This window comes from Megalops cyprinoides, chromosome 13 (genome assembly GCF_013368585.1).
Source record: "Megalops cyprinoides isolate fMegCyp1 chromosome 13, fMegCyp1.pri, whole genome shotgun sequence".
NCBI classification, from domain to species: domain Eukaryota; kingdom Metazoa; phylum Chordata; class Actinopteri; order Elopiformes; family Megalopidae; genus Megalops; species Megalops cyprinoides.
The window spans coordinates 26,797,504-26,819,372 of NC_050595.1; the positions used below are offsets into that span (position 1 = coordinate 26,797,504).

General features: G+C 43.8%; 1 protein-coding gene across 1 annotated transcript; it reads left to right on the forward strand.

Annotated features, from left to right (window-relative positions):
• Window positions 1-36: 36 nt before the first annotated feature.
• LOC118788369 (dual oxidase 2-like) lies at window positions 37-21,850 on the forward strand. The gene is made up of 34 exons (XM_036544337.1): window positions 37-41; window positions 398-474; window positions 982-1,065; window positions 1,691-1,855; window positions 3,763-3,950; window positions 5,781-5,985; window positions 6,673-6,839; window positions 7,251-7,314; window positions 7,431-7,524; window positions 7,951-8,038; window positions 8,193-8,295; window positions 9,535-9,707; window positions 9,829-10,004; window positions 10,429-10,547; window positions 10,902-11,039; window positions 11,451-11,564; window positions 12,203-12,405; window positions 12,670-12,855; window positions 13,100-13,325; window positions 13,479-13,572; window positions 13,822-13,997; window positions 14,123-14,195; window positions 14,364-14,442; window positions 15,903-16,077; window positions 16,329-16,559; window positions 17,219-17,318; window positions 17,590-17,639; window positions 17,919-18,046; window positions 18,147-18,300; window positions 18,880-19,112; window positions 20,086-20,244; window positions 20,352-20,507; window positions 20,959-21,087; window positions 21,353-21,850. Exons 1-34 carry the CDS (start codon window positions 37-39, stop codon window positions 21,473-21,475), a joined length of 4,635 nt encoding a protein of 1,544 aa, XP_036400230.1. The 3' UTR covers window positions 21,476-21,850.
• The last annotated feature ends 19 nt before the right edge of the window (window positions 21,851-21,869 follow it).

Consider the following 21,869-nt stretch of genomic DNA (forward strand, 5'->3'; position numbering starts at 1 on the left):
CAGTATGATCTGATGATTAATATGCATTGACCAGATATGTCGTAAGGGAAAGGTGGGTAAGATCCAGGAATGTCCACCCACTATCAGGAAACCCGCAACTCAGTCTTAATCCAGCACTCGTAGAGAAGTGTGCTGTATGTCTCTCGTCGTTTCGACTTTCGTCCGTTGCACGTGCTTTTATTTTTTCCACAAATTTATAAAATACAGTTAAATATCTCTTGGTCTGCATTATCTTCTTCTCTTCAATCGATTCGACATAAGATTGGGGTGAGTTACATCTGTACAAACATACTTTACTGAATTTGGCAAATGTGCATATTACAAAATTAGCACACTACAAATACTAGAATAAACTGTGTTTTAATTTGGATTTTCAACAAAACTTCTCATCTTAGAGGAGCGATCTTAAAAAGCTATCATCTTACCTTGCGTTCCCCAAGTGCCGCTTGACTGCCAAAGCACTTCTCTTTTTAAGTCCGTTTAGATAAAACTAGATCTTGTTCCAGCATTGTTCAGATTCTTTGAGGCGTTATAAGAGAGTCGGGTGTCAGGGTTCACTATCTCCTTTTTAAATGAATTGATTCAGTAATTGTGTCATTTTCCAGAAAATGAACCACTGTTAGAACGACGCATGAGTATTTTCAATTTGCAAACGTTCGGTGACAGTGTTTTACGTTTGACTTTCAATTAGAAAAATCTTGCGTTGGCTCTACAGCCCGTGGTCCTAAAGTGTCCTGAAGTGTCGTTTACTTGCTTCGAGAAGGGGCTCTGGTTCTGTGCGTCTCTCTGCAAGAATGAATTTGCGTAGATGGAGAGAGGAGTGGCGCCTTACCACTGCACTGATGATAATATCCATCGCTGACTTCGCATGTAAGTCGGCACAATTTCATTTTTAACTAGACTGTATTGTGTACATTTATATTCATAATAGATTACATTATCAGATTAGAGATCAAGATATGCCTCTGTTTATTTTCACAGGTTCTCAATCTGGCATTACCTGGGAGGTGCAGCGCTATGATGGCTGGTATAATAACCTAGCGTATCACAGTCGAGGTGCTGCAGGTAAGTTCCTTTCAATACAGTTCCCATGTTGTACTGTTTCTGTATGAACACGCTGCAGAGGTAGCCTATAAAATCTCTATTTCATCTTTTTTTAAAAGACCAACCCGGTCTTGATTTATGATGCGTTGAACAAAGGTTAATAAACCGCTTTGGCTGAGCCTACTGTTATCAAAATGTGCATAGGCTAATCTTCAAGAGGTGACAAAATCCAAGTATCATATTAAGATTTAATTGCACCTACAAAAACGTCGTTATCTAAAGATACAGGTGTAGCTGGCGTCTGGCGGTGGACGTCAAAATCTAATGCTGAGATTTGGACGTGTCACGCGGAAGGTGCATAGACTCATAATTGCACACGTTTCCATGGCATAAGAAATGTATTTAGAAAAAAAAAACACTTTCCTTGACAACTATCACACTACGGCAAACCGAAATGACTCACTGTCGCATTGCTGGGTTTCTATGTGAGAAGAAATGCAGGCATCACTGACATTAATGTGCAGGCTGAGTGATGTTTATGCCTTTGCAGCGCTTTTAAAAGATATAGGTGATTCTTAATGACCCGCTGATCGATACATTAATGCCCCAACTGAGTAACCTGTAGTTTGAAACCCTCTGTATGCAGGCTCGCAACTGATGCGCCTCCTGCCGGCACAGTACTCTGACGGAGTCTTCCGACCGCTCCAGGAGCCGCTGCTGCCGAACCCACGCCACATTAGCAATGTTGCTATGAGCGGCACCTCCAGCTTGCCCTCCTCACAGAACCAGACAGTGCTTTCTGTTTTCTTTGGTATGAAAACCTTTCTGACACGATGACTCCCAAGCTGTAAACGTTTTCACGTAAAAATCTAGACGTGTGTCCAGCTCTGTCCAGTTCGCAAACATGTGGCGTGAACGTGAAAACGTTGAACATTGAACAACTGAATTACATTAAGATTATATTGTTTAAATGGCGCAATTTTTCAGATCTTTTTTTTTTTTCAGAAACCGTTGACAGTATTAGAAACACTTTAGGCTATTTTCCCATTTAACACAATTATACCAGGATGATATGCATGATCGTTTGTGTAACCTAGCCAAGGTTGATATTTTCTCAGCCTTGGAGTGATGTTGGTTACAGTATGTAATGGCCGAAATGGCCCTTCATCATCATCATTTATTAAAAACTAACTTCAGAGAGCAAGCACTTTGAATGCGCTGTGCTGAAATGTTGGTGGCCAATCCATAAACATCCGAGACCAATTAAAAAATCTGAATGGAGGATGGGTAATTTTTCCTAATTCAGAGATGAATGTTAACTCTGAATGAACTGTTTGCGCAATACAGCTCGTTCCTGATAATGTGAATACTTCCGTTTCCATGTGAGATTCGTCATGTGTGGACCACACTAGAATGATGCAAGTCAGAAGGACGGACAGATACAAGGAAACTGGAAGGAAAGGAAAATAAAATTAGAAAAACTCCCTCCTGCGGATTCCTGGTGTTTGTTATAGGTGGTTCTAGAAGTTTAGATAAGTTACTGGGAGTGAGTGCTGAAGGCTCAGGATAATTTGTCAGTGTCCTGGGAGGACTATCTGCTGACCTGGAGGATAGACTACACCCTTTTATTGCAGCCAGGAGCAGCTGGAGGCAGGAAGGATTGGGGTGTGCAGAAGTCAGTGAATCATTAGTTCTGAGTCCCTTTAAGGGTGACACTGAACAGATCTTTGCAGATTACTGCCGGTACACAAAATTTAAAGCTATTTATGCTTTACTCTGTTGGATAGTGAGCCTTTAACCAGAGTTTGCATCCACTGCAAATTGTGTACATCAGCGCAAACTATCTATGTCTGAATGTACCACAACATAGTCCTTTGAAAATACAATGTTTTTTAATGTAATTCCACAGGAACTGGACTAAAATAAAATGAAACATTTTGCTTGTATATTATCACATTATTATCAGTTAAGTTTGCCACTAGTTAAGCTTGTGTGGGGTTTTCATTTGTAATTATTTGGGAAATATAACAGAAATAACAGTTATTTATTATAGGGATTGAACTGTATGATAGAAACCTATTATCTGGTTGTTATCTGATAATTACTCATTTACATCTTGGGTTCATCTGCGAAGCGTCTATTGCCAATTTCTTGGAAACTACCATGGTGATTACTGTATAATTTCATAGAAACTGGACCGTAATATAAATTTGTGTGATAAACTGATTACTCCATTATTATTATACAACAATGACCAATGTTCTTTGATAATTACTGTTTGAAACTTTTTTGCTTTTTTAGCATAGTTGCTTGGTGATTTGATTGACAGATACTATGAAATCTGTACAACTTAGCTGAGTGATTGCTCCGTTCCATTAATAGACAGATGACAAGGGCATGATGCTACAGCGATTCTTTTTGAACAGTTTAAATTTTAACAGGTGCAACGTGAGGTAAATTGGAAATAATGCATAATGTATGCACATCTTGTTTACTTAACCAATGTGCAAGTGAGAACCATGCATTCAGAAAAGGAAGAAGACTCATGCTATGTGCTAAAATGACATTAATCATTATGCAGCTGTTTGGAGTTTTTTTAGTCTACTTAAATCGTGTAATCCTAATGACATTTAAAGCAATTGGTTTTTGATTTTTTTGTCTTGCATGTTACTAAGGTGAGCTGCTAATCATTAGACTGTGTTGCTATGGCTTGCCCAGGTTACCACGTCGTGTCTGAGATTGTAGACTCAAGACGGTCTGGCTGCCCCCCGCAGTTCATGCACATTAAGGTCCCGCAGGGGGATCCCGTCTTCGACCCCAACAGCACAGGGAACACCTGGCTCCCTTTCCAGCGTAGCAAGTGGCACAAGGACACCAGCCAGAGTCCCAACAACCCCCGAACACAGGTACATGGGCCTGGGTGGTCATGGGGTCAGGAACACAAACACTGGATGCTTCGATGATAAAAACAAAGTAAATTATGAGAAGGATTCGACTGAATACCATGAAACAGAACAAATACTTTGTTGTCCCAGATGGGGAATTTTTTTTATTATTATTACATTATTGGCATTTAGTAGATGCGAGGCATTTATCCAGAGTGACTTACATATGATACAATTTTTTTTATATTTATTCAGATGGTTATTAACTTAGGCAATTCTGGGTTAAGTACCTTGCCCAAGGGGACAGCAGCAGTGCCCCAGCAGGGAATCAAACTGTCAAACTTTAGTTTATGAGCCCTGCTCCTTACCACTATGCGATGCTTCAATGCATGTTTCATTCATACATTTGCTGCTTTATGCATTTAATCAACTATGAGTACACCTATTGTTATGAGCTAACTACGTTGGCAGCCAACCAACTTGGTGAGGTAGCTAAGCTAATAATAATGTGAGTAAAGTGTTATTATTAGCTTAGCTATGAAACTACACTACAGAATGGCAGAATGCACATTATATTCATTAGGAAGACTTTCTTTTGTACAGAAAAGCTTCAGCTTTTAAATAATCCTGTTATTTTGGGGAGACATCTTATTTTTGTTAAAGGCAGTTTCATCAGTCTTTTGAAAGCCGCTGGGCTTCAACTGACAGGGCATGCTATCATGAAGCATTATGGCTGACCTTGCATTATCTCTGAAGCACTCAAAGAAACCTGAAATTATAATTTTGGAAAACATCAGTTTCTCTTTGTTGCATTTGCTGTTGGTATTATTTTATGCTACAATCTCTTCACTGTTGTTTAACATATTTCAGTCTCCATTAACAGCAAGTAATCAATAATCAGCCTTCTATATGTCATTTCTGTGTGTGTTTCATTTAAATTCATAATAAATGGTAAAGACACACATATATAAAAGTCCAGGAGCAATGTTCTTGAATGTAGAGTATATACATCACCCATCATAGGTGTAAATTAACCAGTGTGGTGATGTGACAATTATTATTTATTCATTAAGTGCATAGTGGTCAGTATACATGTTTTCCTTGTTCTGTTATTTATGTGTTTTGGTGTTGCGAAACTGAGACCAGAGTGTAGAGTCACAGACTTATCATCATATAGATGAGAGTAGTCAGACATGTCGTGTATGCATTGTTCATTACTGCTATTGTGTGGTAAAACCACTGCCCTCATACAGCTTTGCTGCCTATGAGAATGATATTTCTATGTCTCCCTGAGATACGCCTGAATTACCTTGTGAGCAGATTACAGTGCGCCCAGATGTAGAATGACTAGTGTTGTCTGTTCCAACAAGTCGAAGAATCAGTATTTTTGGGTGGAAGGCCAGATGTCTTTTTCTTGAAAAGACACTTCTTTTGTTTTCTTCCCAGCTGAGCTTTTGGTCTATGAGTAGACTGATGTATTTACCCTTTATGGGTTCAGTTGTTTGTCACTTGATCACAGGGTGAGAAGGGGTGCATCTAAAGTCTATCACAAAGCTCCTTTATTTTCGATTTGTTAAAATCCAGTTAGGACCGGTCACACCAATCAGGAAATTAGTCTAGTACTAGACCTGGCCATATTTCCTCATTCTTAAATAACGTGGCTGGCTTATTCTTTCACACTGATTCTCAGTATAAGAGAATTGCGTAAGTTGATTTTTCGCTTTTTAACACTGAATTCTCGCCCTCAGGCTTACCTAATTATCTAATTGACTCCCTTTGCAGTAAAGGTACGGTGCAGCCCTGCTGAAGCTGCTTAGCAGAGTAATTCTAAACCCTCACGTGCTCCGGCAGGTGAACGATGTGACTGCCTGGATAGATGGGAGCTCCATATATGGCTCGTCCAGTTCCTGGTGTGATGCTCTGAGAAGCTTCTCCGGGGGCCGTTTGGCAGCCTCGGGGCCCGAGAGTGACTTGCCCAAACGCAGTGTGGCGCCCCACTTCATGTGGACCTCTGTCGACCCAACCACCGGGCAACACGGTCGGGAGGGCCTTTTTGGTAAGACCTGCCCTCTGTCCGGCCCAATTTGCACACCCAAGCCAAGCATAAAGATAGCATACAGAGCACAGGTCGTTTCAGTTTGCTATTACTGTTGGTTTGTTAGAGCATTCAGCACACATGACATAGTGAGAAAAAAAAATCAGGAGTGATTTTGGGAAAATGGTGTACCCCCCCTCCAGCTACATCTTGAGAGGACACTGAGAGGAACGTGAGTTCAGTAACGGCTCCTTTTTTAAATCAACACAGGCTCTGATGCTACATGTGACATGACTCATGTTTAAGACAGGCTCTCCCTGCTATTATTTCAGTTTTAACTTTTATTGTGCCCTGGTAACCACAGTAAATCTCATTCCTTTCTTGAGGTGCAAATAATGCCATAAAACATTTATTGTAATAATTATTGTTTTCCTAATCCTGTTGCCATTTGTTGTTGCCATTGTTACCATCGCTACTGTGCCCTGATTGTCTTGTGTTGTGTTTGAGATTAACTAGGGTTGATGGATTTTAATGACTTCATTAATATACCCATTGTTGTGCAGAAATATTGTAGAAATTCACTGGGTTATCAAGTGAGGAGGGGTAATTCAGCAGCACTCTGATGGAAAAGGGGGGGTTTTCTGAACGTGCATTAGAAATCGTGCTTGCACTCCAAACTGCATCCCACATCTCTTTGTGTTTTCTAAGAATTTGGGAATGCCAGGGGCAACGAGAACGTGTTCACGGTCGCAGAGGGGATTATATGGTTTAGGTACCACAATTACCTGGCCCGCCAGCTGCAGAATAGACACCCGCTGTGGTCGGACGAAGAACTGTTTCAGAGCGCCAGGAAAATGGTCGTTGCCACACTGCAGGTACCAGAAACCACTCCCCCTCCCCTTTCATCTCCCCCCCGACCACATAATGTGTGTTTTCACCCTGCAGGCTGCAGTTGCGTCAATGCAAACACGGAGCTGAGTCGGAGTGATGACGTGAGCGTGAAGCGTGCGCGTGACCTCACCTCACTGAGGTCCTGTCCGGGCCTTAGCTCTGCCTTCCTCCTGTCTGTCAGGCCTCTTACCGCTCACACGTGTGGGTTCAGTGTGGATTCACATGAAATCCGTGCTGTGTTTGATTCTTTCACCTGTTCAGCATGAATTTTGCAGAATATGTTGAGCTTCTCCGGACAATGTGTAAAGTATGTATGTTAGTCTACCGCGCATTTTCAGAAACCTTATGTTGATAGTGAATAATGCTATTTTGTTTCTCTGCTCCCTTTTCATCAGAAAATTGTGTTCTACGATTGGCTGCCAGGGTATCTGGGAAATGAGACTGTACCTCCTTACAAAGGTGAGTGTGTGTGTGCATGACAGATTTGCACACACATACTGTATGTAGCTGCAAGATTGTGAGCGGATGTAACATGTTTTCACTGTTTTTTTTATTTACTGTCCTCACTCTTTAAGGCTACAAGAATTATGTAGATCCTGGGGTTTCTCCTGAGTTTCAGGCAGCTGCTATGTCTGGGGTTACTATGGTGCCCCCTGGTGTGTACATGAGGTAGTGTACTCTGTTACATTTCTGAAAATTTTAGCTCATTCAGCACATCTTCATACCAGACTTCTTAATCTGTTAGACAGTTTGGGCTGTACACATGTTGTATATCCTGCATTGGGTCGCAGTTAGTATTGTATAATCAGTACCATACTTTCTAATGTGTATCTATATCCATATCTACAGCATTATTGTCCATTATTATCTAATCAGATGTGTGCTGTGCTGATTCCTGAGCCCTCATGGAACTCTTTACAAAACATGGTTATTTGTCATTATACTGTATATCAAAGGAACATGTGTATTGTATGAATTCAAATACAGTTTTAGTCCAAGCAAACTAGCCATGCTGACATTGTTGGTATTACACACTGATATCTTACAGCACACTTTACAGCAGATAAGAAATGCTTGGTTTGGTTTTGTCTGCAGAAACAGGACCTGCCACTACAGGAAAATCAGCTATGACGGCAGCACGGCCCCCGCCATGCGAGTGTGCAACAGCTTCTGGAGCCGAGAGGTACGTCCAACCGCAGCAAGTTAGGAAGGGCAGAAAGGTGATCTGCCTGGTGATTATGAAGCTGTAAGCAACGTTTTGGCTTCATGCTGCTGCAGGCCAAGTGTTGTAGAATCCGGGTACACATAGCCTGTGTTAAGGAGTCTCTGCATTCCAGAACCCAAACCTTCAGACTGGCCGGGACGTGGACGAGCTCGTAATGGGCATGGCCTCGCAGATCTCCGAGAAAGAGGACAACATCATCGTGGAGGATTTAAGAGGTCATTTTCCCATTTTCTCTGTCCTTCAATGTGCATGCATGGCGCAATTATTCTGATTATTTAGATTCAGTTTGTTGTGCTGTGATCTGTCAGCACTCTATAATCCAGCCATTTCCAACACCACACCATCCTGTTGTTTCATTGCCTCCTGATACATTGTGGATTAGTTTTGAATTGAATTGCCTTCACAGTCTGGGTGCCTCTTCCTCAAACCATTCAGTAGCGTGCAAAATCCCCAGTAGCCTATATTTGTTGTTGATTGGATTATTCAGTCTTGGGGGCTAAATTTTCCAGTAGATTATGGTTTATATCCCCCCCCCCCCCCCCCCCCCCCCAAAGCGTAATTGCACTGAGTCGCTGTCCCCGGTGTCATGCGTGACTGCAGCTGCCACCTCGGCTGATACAGGCACGCTGTGCGGGAAGAGACAGCCCGGAGGAAAGCACAGATGCTTCACCGGCCGTTTCGCTAAGCAATGCCATTGCTTCTCAGGCTCTGCAGGCCACATGTCATTTGTAGGGGAATAGGGCAGCCCTAGGAGTGGAAGCAACACACCAGATGCGTATCTGCATTGTCATGTCAATGTGTTTGAATTTTCAAATGAGGAGGATGAAGCAGACGTAACTGGTGTCAGTCATTTTCTGTTGACTCAGGCTCAGTACTGTCTCCCATTGCTATGTTAATTATTGTTGTATGTTATTGTTATATGTTAATAATTGTTCATCTGTGTGGTAATGAAATAAGAATACACTGTTAAATGATCAGCCACAGTGCTAAGATAAAATTTTATCACCTTTTATCTTTTGGTTGGATTTATCTTTTCCAGTGAACTGCAGTGTAATGTATCAAGTATTTCACACAGCTGTGTTTTATTCAGTGTTTGACACAGTGACAGAGTTATTGTGAAGCTGTGAATGTCTTTGTCAGTAGACCAGGTTCTCGAGTTTAATTCAGTTTTTTCTTTTTCCTTAAAATAAAACCCATGAAATATCTTAGACAACAAGGCTTCAAAATATTGATTGTAACTTTTTTTATTTCCCCCAACCTCCCAGCTCTTATTGTAGCTCTTGTAATAACACTGTTATCTAGAGGCTCCCTTTGACAAAATGCTTCATTTAATCAATCTAATGAAATCAAAGGACTATATGATTTTAGCATTTACTGTCACCCATTTAAACCCAAGTTATTTAATTCAAACAATGAAATCCCCTCCCTTCCCAAATCTCCTCTCCAACGGTCAGACTACATGTACGGTCCTATGGCATTTTCCCGCTCCGACCTGGTGGCCCTGACCATCCAGAGAGGCAGGGACCACGGCCTGCCCAGCTACAACCAGGCCAGGGTGGCCTTCAACCTGGAGCCAGTGAGCAGGTGGGAGGAGATCAACCCCGAGCTCAGCAAAACCCATCCACAGGTGAGTGAGAATGTATTGCCTCGGGACACAAAAGTGTACGTTTGCTGCCTGCATTTTGAAGGAGGGAAATATCACATGGCACAAAGGCTCTCTGACGGGTTCTCTCTCCATTGTTGCAAAGCTGATCAGAAACCTGTCTGCGCTCTACGACAACGACATCTCCAAGCTGGAGATGTTCCCAGGGGGTCTCTTGGAGTCAGCGGGCAGGCCGGGGCCACTGTTCTCCGCCATCATCCTGGACCAGTTCCAGCGAATCAGGGATGGAGACCGCTTCTGGTTCGAGAACAATAAAAACGGGTAAAAGCTGACTGATGATGACAGTTATTCCAGATTTGTCTGTGGCATTTTAACTATATGGTGGTGTTAAGCACACCTGTGTTTTAAGGTTGAATGCTAAAAGGTTGTGAATGTCTGTGCTCTTTTAGCATTTGATTCTTTGGAAAATGAAGAGCAGAAGAAAGAATAAAATCAATCAAGTAGTATTTCCATTTTTAGTGACTGCCTCCGTTTCTCTAATGTAGTTAATGTTTGCTTCAATGCTTGGCCCTTACCTAGTTTGCTTATTGACTTTGTGATGGTGATATTTCGTAAAATATGAAATTGTTCGGCAAATGTGGATGTCAGTTTAACCTTCGTTGTTCAGGATGCATGAAGGAATTTGGTTTACTCACTTCCCAAGACTGCTGCTTACAAAGATCTGAGTCTGGCTGGCCTCTTTCAGTCTTTTCACAGCTGAGGAGTTGGAGACCATTCGCAACACCACCTTTCATGATGTCCTTGTGGCTGTCACCAGTGCAGAGCCAGGGGACATTCAAAAAAATGTCTTCTTCTGGAAGGATGGTAAAACGCTACCACTAAATGTTGCTTTACATGCCTCCCACACCAACAACTGACAATTTTCCCTGGAGTTTTACTTACTTTTTACTGGCCATCCATTGGGTGGAAACATTCAGATGGGACAATTCAAAGATGAATGTACTGTAAACAACCATCTGGCCATGTAAGTGTTGACAGCCATACTAAAGATAGTAAGGTTTATATTATATGTTCATTCATACAGGAAGCTTCTTGCATACATGTGAGATATTTCTGTGCAAACAGTCTCCCTCAGTGGAGTGCCTCCTCCATGACTGTAAAGTGTATTCTGATGGGTCCTGGGACAGTGAGCACATAGAGGGTTTTTGTGTCACCCAGGTGACCCCTGTCCCCAGCCAGCACAGATACACGCTTCGGTCCTCCACCCCTGCACCAAAGCCACCACCCTCAACTACTTCGATGGCAGCCAAGTCGGATTCGGGGTCACCATTGCGGCCCTCTTCTTGTTCCCTCCAGGTCAGCCAGATGGGCACCATTCTGCCCTGGTGTCTTTTGGGAATGTTCACACTCCAAGCTGTCAGTCAGTGAAATAGCCCATTTCCCACTGACAAGTATATCCTCAGTAATGGATCTGTGCAAATGATCATCTGTATATACAGTACTGATTGATGACGTGTTTGTGGAACAAGCCACAGTATTACTATGGTAGTTTTACTGTGGAGGTGTACATTAAAACAGGGTGACTGTACTGTAAAAGGGAAAGTGACCTTTTGATTAACTTGTGTTTATCGGGGTAGTAAAAATAAAACCTAGACAGAATGTGGTGGGATTTGATTCAGGGTGCATGGCAGATGCTTCTTTCTTTCAAATGAGGTTTTTCTTGTGGTTTATTGCGGTGTAATTTCACCCCCTCTCTTCTCCTAAAAGTGAGCTTTCTCCTTGCCTACCTGGTGGCCTATTACCGAAAGTCCAAGTTCAAGAAGTACCAGAGGAAACAAAAAGCTGCAGACAGCACAGAGGAGGCGGCCGTGGGGATAACAGGTGAGTCCATTGACTGGAGAGATGAAGGGAGCAATGCACTGATACTACCCATCCATTCATGACACACTGATATTGCTCATCTATTCACAACACACTGATACTGCCCATCTGCATGGATAGAATTCTTGCAACATAAAGTGTTCAGACAGTTTATGTTGGTATGGTATGTACAAATTTGTGTACATACCATAAAGGTAGTTCCTTGAAATTGTAGGAGCTCATGTAAGGGCTCGTGGCATTGTGTAAACAGGGAGAGGACAGACAAGAAAAATCCCTGGCATCTTAACTGCTCTTTTATAATACTATGCAAACTTTGACCTACCTGGCTTGAAGCAAGAATGAACACACCTCATTACTGTAAATGCTCAGTTACACAGAAGGGTCATTGAGTCACTCATTCATTCACTCAGAGTAATAAAGGCGCTGCTCAGTTTACCAACAGCGGTATGAATTAACAGCTCTGACTGTAATGCCAATCTCAAACTTGAGCTGTACTTTAGATGCTGAATCCTCTGTCCAGCCTTTGTCTCACTGTGTCCTTCCTTGGAAAGACGACAACACATTGCCCCCAATAGACACCCATGCTTTCCAGTGCCCTGATCCTCTCTCTCTCTGTCTGGTCCTCGTTGTCCTCCAAGCTTGCGAGTGGCAGGGCCCCAGGGAGTCTCTGCTGCCAGTGGGGCTGGAGGTGGACGGGCAGGGGAGGCTGCGGATACTCTCCAGCAGCGGCTCCTGTCTCCGCTCCCTCGGCCTGAGCGGCCAGGGCCGCCTGGACGTCATTCTCTCTGGCGATCGGCAGCGCCGCACCCTGCTGCTGAAGGTCCCTAAGGAGTACGACCTGGTGAGCGAGGGCGGGACTCTGCTCATCAGAGTGTGATCAGTTTACGGGCACTGTCCATTGTGTGTTCTTATTCCTTATGCGATTCCTTATGCGTCCCTTTCCTCATCAACTCTTTCACTGACTCCATTTTATGATGTTAGTTTCTGTTCACAATCAGTGCTGTCCAACTCTTCCTTTCTTTTTATGCCTTTAGGATAATCCATTTTCATGCTTCTTTATAGTACCGTCCACATGTCCTCACCTGTTTGTGCTTGGCTTGGACAGGTGTTGTTTTTTGAGGATGAGAGCAAGCGTTCAGAGTTTGTGGCGCGCCTGGGCTCTGAGCTGTCTGGCAGGAACCAGGGTCTGAAAGTGGAGGAGATGAAGGAGCAGGACCTGTTGAAGGAGGCTGTGACCAAAGAGCAGAGGGCACAGATAGTGGAGACCTTCTTCAGACACGCCTTTGCACAGGTAAGCCCACATATCCACACCTACTCTAAACACCAATGAGGGGCCCTTTCACAGATTACTGTACATTGTGTGAAACACAAATGTACTAAAATGTAAGGATTAAGAGCATTATAATAACAGTTATAGGGCCCAACATGGCTTGTTAGGTCATCAAATGCTGAGATTCACAAACACCGACTGTTAGCTCCTGGTCTGGTTTTGCTGTGTCTCTCCATAACAAGCTTGGTTTCTGGTCGGATCCCAGATCCTGGAGATTGAGAAATGTGATGCTGGAGATTTGAGTGCCGTTTCCTCGAGGAGGACGAGGGAGGTGCTGCAGTGCGAGTTGACGAGGGCTGAGCTCGCCGAAGCCCTGGGCCTCAAGACGGACTCGCTCTTCATGGATTCCATGTTCAGTCTCGCCGACAAAGACTGCAACGGGTACCTCTCCTTCCAGGAGTTCCTGGATGTCATTGTGATCTTCATGACAGGTGAGGCTTGGCGTCGTCACAGCATTGTGAAATACCGTTTTTCTCTTCGAAGTTGTACATAATGGAGTAATTGTAAAGAAAAAGTCTGTCCCTCTGTGTTGATGTTACCTTGCATTTAATGTCTTTGTGTATTTGTTACTGGGAATGGAGCAGGGTCACCAGAGCAGAAGTCCAAGCTGATGTTTGCCATGCATGATATAAGTGGAAATGGCTTCCTGTCAAAAGAAGAGTTTTCCAGGTTACTGAGGTGAGTTGAGCTTTTCTGTCACGATCAGTATTTATTTTCTGATCTCATGACCTTTTAATTGCAGTGCCATCTCTAGCTATAATAATGTTGCATGGGAAAATACACCGGTCTCATGCCTCTTATTGGAGCGCAGTTGTAATTTTTGTACTACTCGCTCTGTTGGAGGGCAGCTGAAGGTTCGACATTCTGAAAGTTTGACACTGGACCCTGCTCAGACTTCCCCCTCACTCTTTGCTTCCTTTACCGCAGGTCCTTCATTGAAATCTCCAACAACTGCCTCTCCAAGAGCCAGGCAGAGCAGGCCATCGAGGCCATGCTGAAGGCGGCCGGGTTCGACGACAAAGAGCACATCACCTGGGAGGACTTCCACTTCCTGCTGCGAGATCACGAGAAGGAGCTTCAGTTCGCTCAGCTCAACATCAAAGGTTAGCATAGCAGCAGCTCCTGGGCTACAGCAGCATCCACCTGCTGCTCCCGGTCTCCATTTTGGGTCCGCTCCCAGCTCCGAAACGATCCACAGCTCTCCCGCCATGTCATTGTCTCCCTGCAGGGATGGAAGCGCAGAGTAAAAACAGACTGAACAGAAACCATCGGGTGTCTTTCATCGCCACCAAAAGGAAGAGGTGAGTTCATTCTGTGCACATACAGAACCATAACACAAGGGGAGGGGAAGGGGAGTGACGAACGCCTTTGAGTATCGTGTACTGTTTTTGTCGATCGGTCACAGACTGAGGCAGTGGGTGCTGAGGTTTGGAGTTCCTTTACGTTTTCCTGCGGTTGGTATTTTTCAGTTTCCAGAGTGAAGGAGAGAGCAACAGCATGGACGGACAGGAGGGCCAGAATCTGAGGAAGAGAATGGGGGGAAAGTATGTGTCTTTTAATCATTTGATGTGTTTCCTATGTTTTCATATGCTGGGCTAGTGGGATCTTCTGTGTCTTACAGTTTGAGTAATGTCCCTCTTGGGGAAAACATCAGAAACACTCATCGCCTTCATTTGGTTGACCTGCCATGGAGTGCAGAAGGTTCTCCAACAATTATCCTCTGAAAACAAATGAATAAATAAATACATAAATAACTAAATAGATGGATAGATATTTAAGCTGATATATTGATTAACAGAAAAGCAGAGACAGAGGCAGAAAGACAGAAAAACAGACAGGGAGCATCTGCTTTCAATTTAGAAGTTTTAGCCCCTTTCACTATTGGTGCAGTTTTTATCTCAGTGCGCATTCTTCTATGTGGGCTGCTTATTCTCTGCTAGGTGGTCAGTACAGTGAAGCCTGTGTATTATGTGGGAGGGTATGGAATCAGTGACTTAATGGACTGGGAAAAGTCCACTATTTGACATATCACTTTCTTATTTTCTCTTACATACATATATTACGTATGTATGTTTAGGACAACCTGGAAACCTACGAAGCTGATTGTGAGGTTAGAATGTGGTCATGCCTGCCAGTGTAGCTCCACCCGAGAGGGAAACAGTCATGACCAACATTCTCGTGCAAGACTCAAATTTAATTGAACAAGGACAAGGTTTTACACACATACATATGTGACCTCTTGCATGAAGCGGTGATGATAATAGCAGGTCATTTTTCCAGCTTTGTGTTTATTTAAATAGCTTAGCTTGGTATAAAACCAGTAATTATGAACTGAGGTCCCTGTGCAGGTGTGAGTTTCATCATGGTCGGTGTCTATGACATCATGTCTGGTGCTTGCTATCATCCAGTGAGATAACCTTCCTCTCACCTCTGCTTCTAACCAAAAACTCTGTGTGAACTCCTTAAGAAGGGGTAGTTTTTGATAATGTATTTATAATGTATTTACATTACATTACATGCTCCTATCCAGAGCGACTTCCAGCACAATAGAATATAAGTGTATCTAATCAAGTTAAATGAGCAACAGTGACATACCAGGCTAACAACACTCCCAGGCCAGTGAGGGTGAGCATAACACCATTCAAGCCCTACCACAAGTTAACTTGTGCTAACCTGACTAAGCAACGGAAGCCGAGTATACTACGATGCAACAGTCACTAATCAACAGTCACACAAGTCACAAGTCACAAGTCACAAGTTAATAATAACAAAAAACAATAAAAATGTGTTTCCATTTTTTGCTCTATCACCAGTAAAACACCAATACAGACATGCATCCTTTTGCTTGATGATAAGGTCAGGGGAGTATACATTTATAGATCGGATTTGTACCACCACAAAACAACATAACACCCCCATTAGCTTAAATCCAGGATTCGCTGTTCATAACTACACATATCTGTGCATCAAACTGCAAATCAAGGTTGCAAAATGCTTCTTTCAGAGAGGGTGTCTACAGCCCCAATGTGTACGTGAAGGCCAGAAGGGAGAGGTACAACAGGAGCCGAATTCAGCAGAAGATCCAGCAGTTCAAACGCTTTGTGGAGAACTACCGTCGCCACATCGCCTGTTTAACCATCATCTACGGCATTACCGCTGGCGTGACTCTGGAGAGATGCTACCGTGAGGCCTTATCTCTTCTCGCAAAATACCTTACTGTATTTCTGACGTATTATTATTTATAAGAACCCCTGTAGATGCAATACTCTCAGCATTGTGAATGGAATCTATGGTAAGCTTCCTAAACTCCACCAAAACCAACCCCAATTAAAAAAAAAAAAAAACAATACCTAGTTGTGTAAATGCAAGAATGTGAGGACATAGAACAAAATCCTCTGTTCTAACCAGTTACAAACCCCTATCTGTGTTTGAAGACTACGGTGTGCAGGCGGACGCCACTGGTATCCCAGAGACCACTGCGGTGGGCATCGTGGTGTCGCGTGGCACGGGCGCTGCCATCTCCTTCCTGTTCCCCTACATGCTTCTCACCGTCTGTCGCAACCTCATCACCCTGGCCCGAGAGACCTTCCTCAACCACTACATCCCCTTCGACGCCGCCATCGACTTCCATCGCTGGATGGCCATGTCCGCCATCGTCCTCACAGGTCTCGGAGGGAGGGGGCTATCGCTCGGAGCAGGGGTGTGGAAACCTGCTTGTGTAGGGAGGGCCTTGACACACAAGACTGATTTCCTTTCTGTGAGAGCACTCAACCATAAAAATTCTCTTTAACCAGTCATCCAACTCTTGTGTTCCTGCTTCCCTCTGTCTAGGAGGATGCAGTTGGTTTGGGTGCTGTCTGCATTCCTGCAGCCATTATGTTCTATTGTAGGCCATCTGCCTTCAAAAATTTTCACTATGAGCCAACCACAGCACCATAGCACCTGTAGCGCCAGCAATGATTGTGGCTGAATTTTGTACATGGAGCTGACTATCTGGTCCATGTACTATTAATCTGTCACTTAACCGCTTTAAGCAGGACTGCAGCTCTCTGAGGCTGGGACTGGACTCCCATAGCTCGGAAAGTAATAAGTGACCTAGTGGTATGCTACCTGAAAAAAGAGGAATAGAATAATGGATAATATCTCAGGGAGTCCAATGTTAAATGTTTATACCAGCTTTGCTTAAGTATAGCAGGAAAGATACCAGGCTTTCTACATTATATCCATCGTTAGTTTTAAGTGTTAGCATATGTAAAGCTGGAGCAGTTATAATGTGCTGTGTTTTAGCAAGTGTTTTACTGATTTCACCTCTTCTGATCTACAGTCATTCACAGTCTGGGTCACGTGGTCAATGTCTACCTGCTCTCCATCAGCAACCTCAGCATCCTGGCCTGTCTCTTCCCCAGAGTCTTTGCAGATGATGGGTAAGTCAGTTACTCGGTGTTCAAGTAGCTCTTCTAGATGTCTGTGTGTTTTTTGCTGGAATGTATGAACGTGTATTTTTAGCTGACTACACGGACTCGTAATTTTATTAGCTACACATGTGTATTCATTCACTTGAATTGCTTCATTTAAAATATTCATTGTATAAATGGATCATTTGGGAAAAAATTGCTATACATAATATTAATTGTTAAGCCAGTGACTTATGATGTATATTATATGTTGAAAAGAAAACATCCTTTAATTTTTCAGCTATGAACTTCCTAAGAAGTGGTCCTGGTGGTTCTTTCAGACAGTCCCAGGTATGGAGGCTTTCCAGTCAAGTAACCCTCAGACAGTGGTCCTATTCAACAGTATCTATTTTAGATGTCAACATAACATGTGTGTGTCTACGTGTGTATGGTGTGTGTGTGAATTTGTGTGTATGTATATGGGCATGAATTTGTATGTGGGTATGACTGTGCATGTGTGTGTGGGCATGAATGTGTGTATGTGTGTGTGTGTGTGTGTGTGTGTGTGTGTGTGTGTGTGTGTGTGTGTGTGTGTGTGAGAGCGTGTGTGTGTCTGTGTTTGTACACCAGGCATGACTGGCATTCTCCTGCTCCTCATCCTGGCTCTGATGTACGTCTTCGCCTCGCGCTATTTCCGCCACATCAGCTTCCGAGGGTTTTGGGTCACACACTACCTCTACATGCTCCTCTACGTTGTGGTGAGCAGCGCCACGCCCTCAGCAATCACCGTCTGCACGAAGGACAGACCAATCAGAGCATTCGTAAACAGCACACCCTCCTTCTCTCCCCCCATGACAGACGGTCATCCACGGCAGCTACGGGCTGATCCAGGAGCCCCGCTTCCACATCTACCTCATCCCCCCGGCCATCCTCTTCCTGGTGGACAAGCTCATCAGCCTCAACAGGAAGAAAGTGGAGATCCCTGTGGTGAAAGCTGAGCTGCTGCCCTCAGGTATTTCCAAAACCACGCTGTCATCGGTCACTAGGACCACCAGGGCCACTAGGGCCAGAGCGTTGGCTTCAGTTCACAGGACTGATTCACGGCCACCTCTACTTTCAGTGACCATAGGGCTCAGATTTGGTCAAAATTATAAACCAGGTGCCGGTTTCCTTTTGGATGACCTAAGAGCCCTCACCAAAAGTGAGGAGTGAATCGCTGTAAAACCACAGAGCTCACAGCTTTGACAAGAAATTATTTATGTGCGCAAGAAGGCTCAGGTCTCTCGCTTAAACCAGTAATCATGCTCTTATGGCAGAATCCCAGTGGTGATATCACCATTCATCCACCACAGATTCATGCAGAGTGAGCACCATGACAGTAACCAAAAGCTAAAGTCATAATATGAACAAAATGTTGAAAGATCACATAAAATATCTAATATGAAATAAATTTTCCTTGGCAGCTAGGCTACCATTTTGCGCACAGTGAATAGTCAAGACAAAATTAATAATCAACTTGGCGAACGATGCCGACTGCATTGTTTGAAGCTATGGATACCTCATGGCTGAGACTGGGCTGTTCCCGTCGCAGGTGTGACGTACCTGGAGTTTAAGCGCCCTCAGGGCTTCGTGTACCGGTCGGGGCAGTGGGTGCGTGTGGCGTGCCTGGCGCTGGGCACGGACGAGTACCACCCGTTCACACTGACCTCCGCCCCCAACGAGGAGACGCTGAGCCTGCACATTCGCGCGGTGGGGCCCTGGACCAGCAAGCTGCGGGAGTCCTACGCATCTGAGAACCTGGAGCCACTGGGGGCATACCCAAAGGTGAGAGAGGGCTCATGTACAGCCCAGACAGAGAGCCTAGAACTGTTTAAGGTCTGGCCTGACCCTTGATATACAGGTATCATTTGATACAGTTTAGTTGCTACAGTATAATTTGCGATGTAATCAAAATCTAAATTTCTGCCAGGACACTGTAAACTTTCCTAGGCATGATACCATAATATTGACTGGATTAAGTTAAACACATAGAAATTTGAAGGACTGAATCAAGGAAGTATTAGTTATCACGGGTGTGATTTTACAGTAACTATCATTTTTGTTTCCTCTTACTGGAAAAGGACAGTAAATAGATCTTGAAAAGATGCTAAGAACTGGCTTCAACCAGTTCAGCCAGTTCAAAAATCCTAAAATGGAGAGAATCTAAATATAGCATGCAGAAAAGATACACAGAGAATCAAAAACTAGGTGATTATAGTTCAAAGAAGACAATGTAAATAGAAACAATATATGAATCATAAAAGCATTAAGAGTACTAAATATTACTTATTCAAGATGACACCATAAAACAATTTAACACAAAAGAGAACATCATAAAGCAAATTAATTCAGAAAGAATGGATCTTATTATCATGAGTGTCATTATTATTTTTCTCCTCATTTTTTCAGTCTGTATGGTTAATACATTTTCATTTTGCTGACTAGAACTCTTTATATTTTAAGATTTTCTGTACCAGTGCCTTTTTTGTCTTTGGTCTTCTGTATCAATAACAGTTATGGGTGGGAGAAGGAAAAAAGATGTTGGCACTTAGTAAAGTATGGTACTTACATATTTACTATGATGTGAAATACTATACTATTGAGTCAAAAGTAAAACACATTATTTAAAGTATGTTAACTACTGTTTCTCTCAAGGTTTAGAGTGTCTTGTAACATTTTCACCTGGTCTCCGCCAGGTCTGAGTGCCTCCTTGCTTTCTCCCAGTGTGTAAACTGAAATGTGTATTTCTCTTCCTCAGCTGTACCTGGACGGGCCATTCGGGGAGGGGCACCAGGAGTGGACCAACTTTGAGGTGTCTGTGCTGGTCGGCGGTGGGATCGGGGTCACTCCATTCGCCTCCATCCTCAAGGACCTGGTGTTCAAGTCTTCAGTCAAATTGAAGATTCAGTGCAAAAAAGTAAGCATGTCCATGGGTGTGGTTACAAAAACGCCATATTGGCTTGATGGATGTTGACGTGTGCGTCTCGGGTTTGAAGTTTTACCGTCGATCTCCTCCACCCTTAGGTTTACTTCATCTGGGTGACTCGGACCCAGAAGCAGTTTGAGTGGGTGTCGGACATCATCAGGGAGGTGGAGGAGATGGACACCCAGGAGCTGGTCTCTGTCCACACCTACATCACTCAGCTGGCTGAGAAGTTCGATCTGCGGACCACCATGCTGGTGAGGACTTCCCTGACATGATGACCTGGGGCTGTGTGCACAAGCAGGTGTAATGAATGCAACAGCAAACTTCATATGGGATGCATCAGCAAGACACGTCCTCTACTATCATATACTTGCTAGGAGGTTGTTACAAGCGAGATGCAGGCCTGCACAGGAGAGAACTTATGCTAATATTAGAAACTATTCTCCCTGACTTTTTGTCAGTGTAGAAACTATTAAACATGTTTCCTTCCTGGAAACATTCTTCTCTTTCTTGACTTTTTCAAATGAATGGATTGATGGCATGACTGGCAAAGCAGAGAAGGGCCGGCCTTTGGTGCTCTCCACCCCCTGCTACACAAATCACCGAAATAATGATAAGACAGCATGTGATTGGAACCAACATAAAGGTGACAATGACTGTGATGATGACAGTGACAATGGTGCCCTTATCTGGCCTCTCCCGCAGTATGTGTGCGAGCGTCACTTCCAGAGGGTGTGGAACCGGAGTCTGTTCACTGGCCTGCGGTCTGTCACACACTTCGGACGACCCCCTTTCCTCTCCTTCCTCAGCTCCCTGCAGGAAGTGCACCCTGAGGTCAGACCACGTCGACTCATTCTACATCTATCTGTTACAATTCACATCCAATATGGCCCTTCTCTGAGCTCCACTCCTGACGCTCTTTCTTTAAGGCTTGCTCTGGACGTGTCATGTGGCGTCTAGACAAGTCAGTGAAAGGAATATATTATGAGAAACGGAATGATCTTGTTTTGCATTCATTTGGACAGGTTCACTTCCTCTCTCTCATCGTTTTTAAGATACTCTGCACTCAGGTGTATGTCTCTTTTCCTCATTCCTCCAGGTGCACAAAATTGGGGTGTTCAGCTGTGGTCCCCCTGGCCTGACCAAGAACGTGGAGAAAGCCTGCCAGCAGATGAACAAACGCGATCAGGCCCACTTCATGCACCACTATGAGAACTTCTAGCAAATTAGCAACTATGCTACACACAGCCAACACAGTACAACAAACAGGTATTCACTAACATCAATGCTGCACATGAAAATTAAAAGTGAAACACTGGCAAGATCTAGTGCCTCGTCTCCACTGGGATGTCTGTGATCTGTGTCAACCCGGAATGGACAGATGTGTCCGGTCAGACAGGTTAGGTAACTGTCTCCATTGTATACTGCAAGTTCATCTAAAATGTGTGGGGTTTCCAAAATGTAGTGTAAAGGGTGTGCCCCCCACGCCCCGCCAGACAGGTTTGTTTGAGGAAGTGAAAGCTGTCTGGATTGACAATGTTACAAACAGTTTTGGACAGGGTTGAGTGACAGTGGAGATGCCTCCAATATGTCAGCTAATCCACAGTCATTTTGCC

Coding starts and splice junctions, on each gene's coding strand:
- LOC118788369 (XM_036544337.1), top strand. Junction 9,708..9,828: donor TCAGCAAAACCCATCCACAG/GTGAGTGAGAAT, acceptor ATTGTTGCAAAG/CTGATCAGAAACCTGTCTGC. Junction 13,326..13,478: donor CATTGTGATCTTCATGACAG/GTGAGGCTTGGC, acceptor GGAATGGAGCAG/GGTCACCAGAGCAGAAGTCC.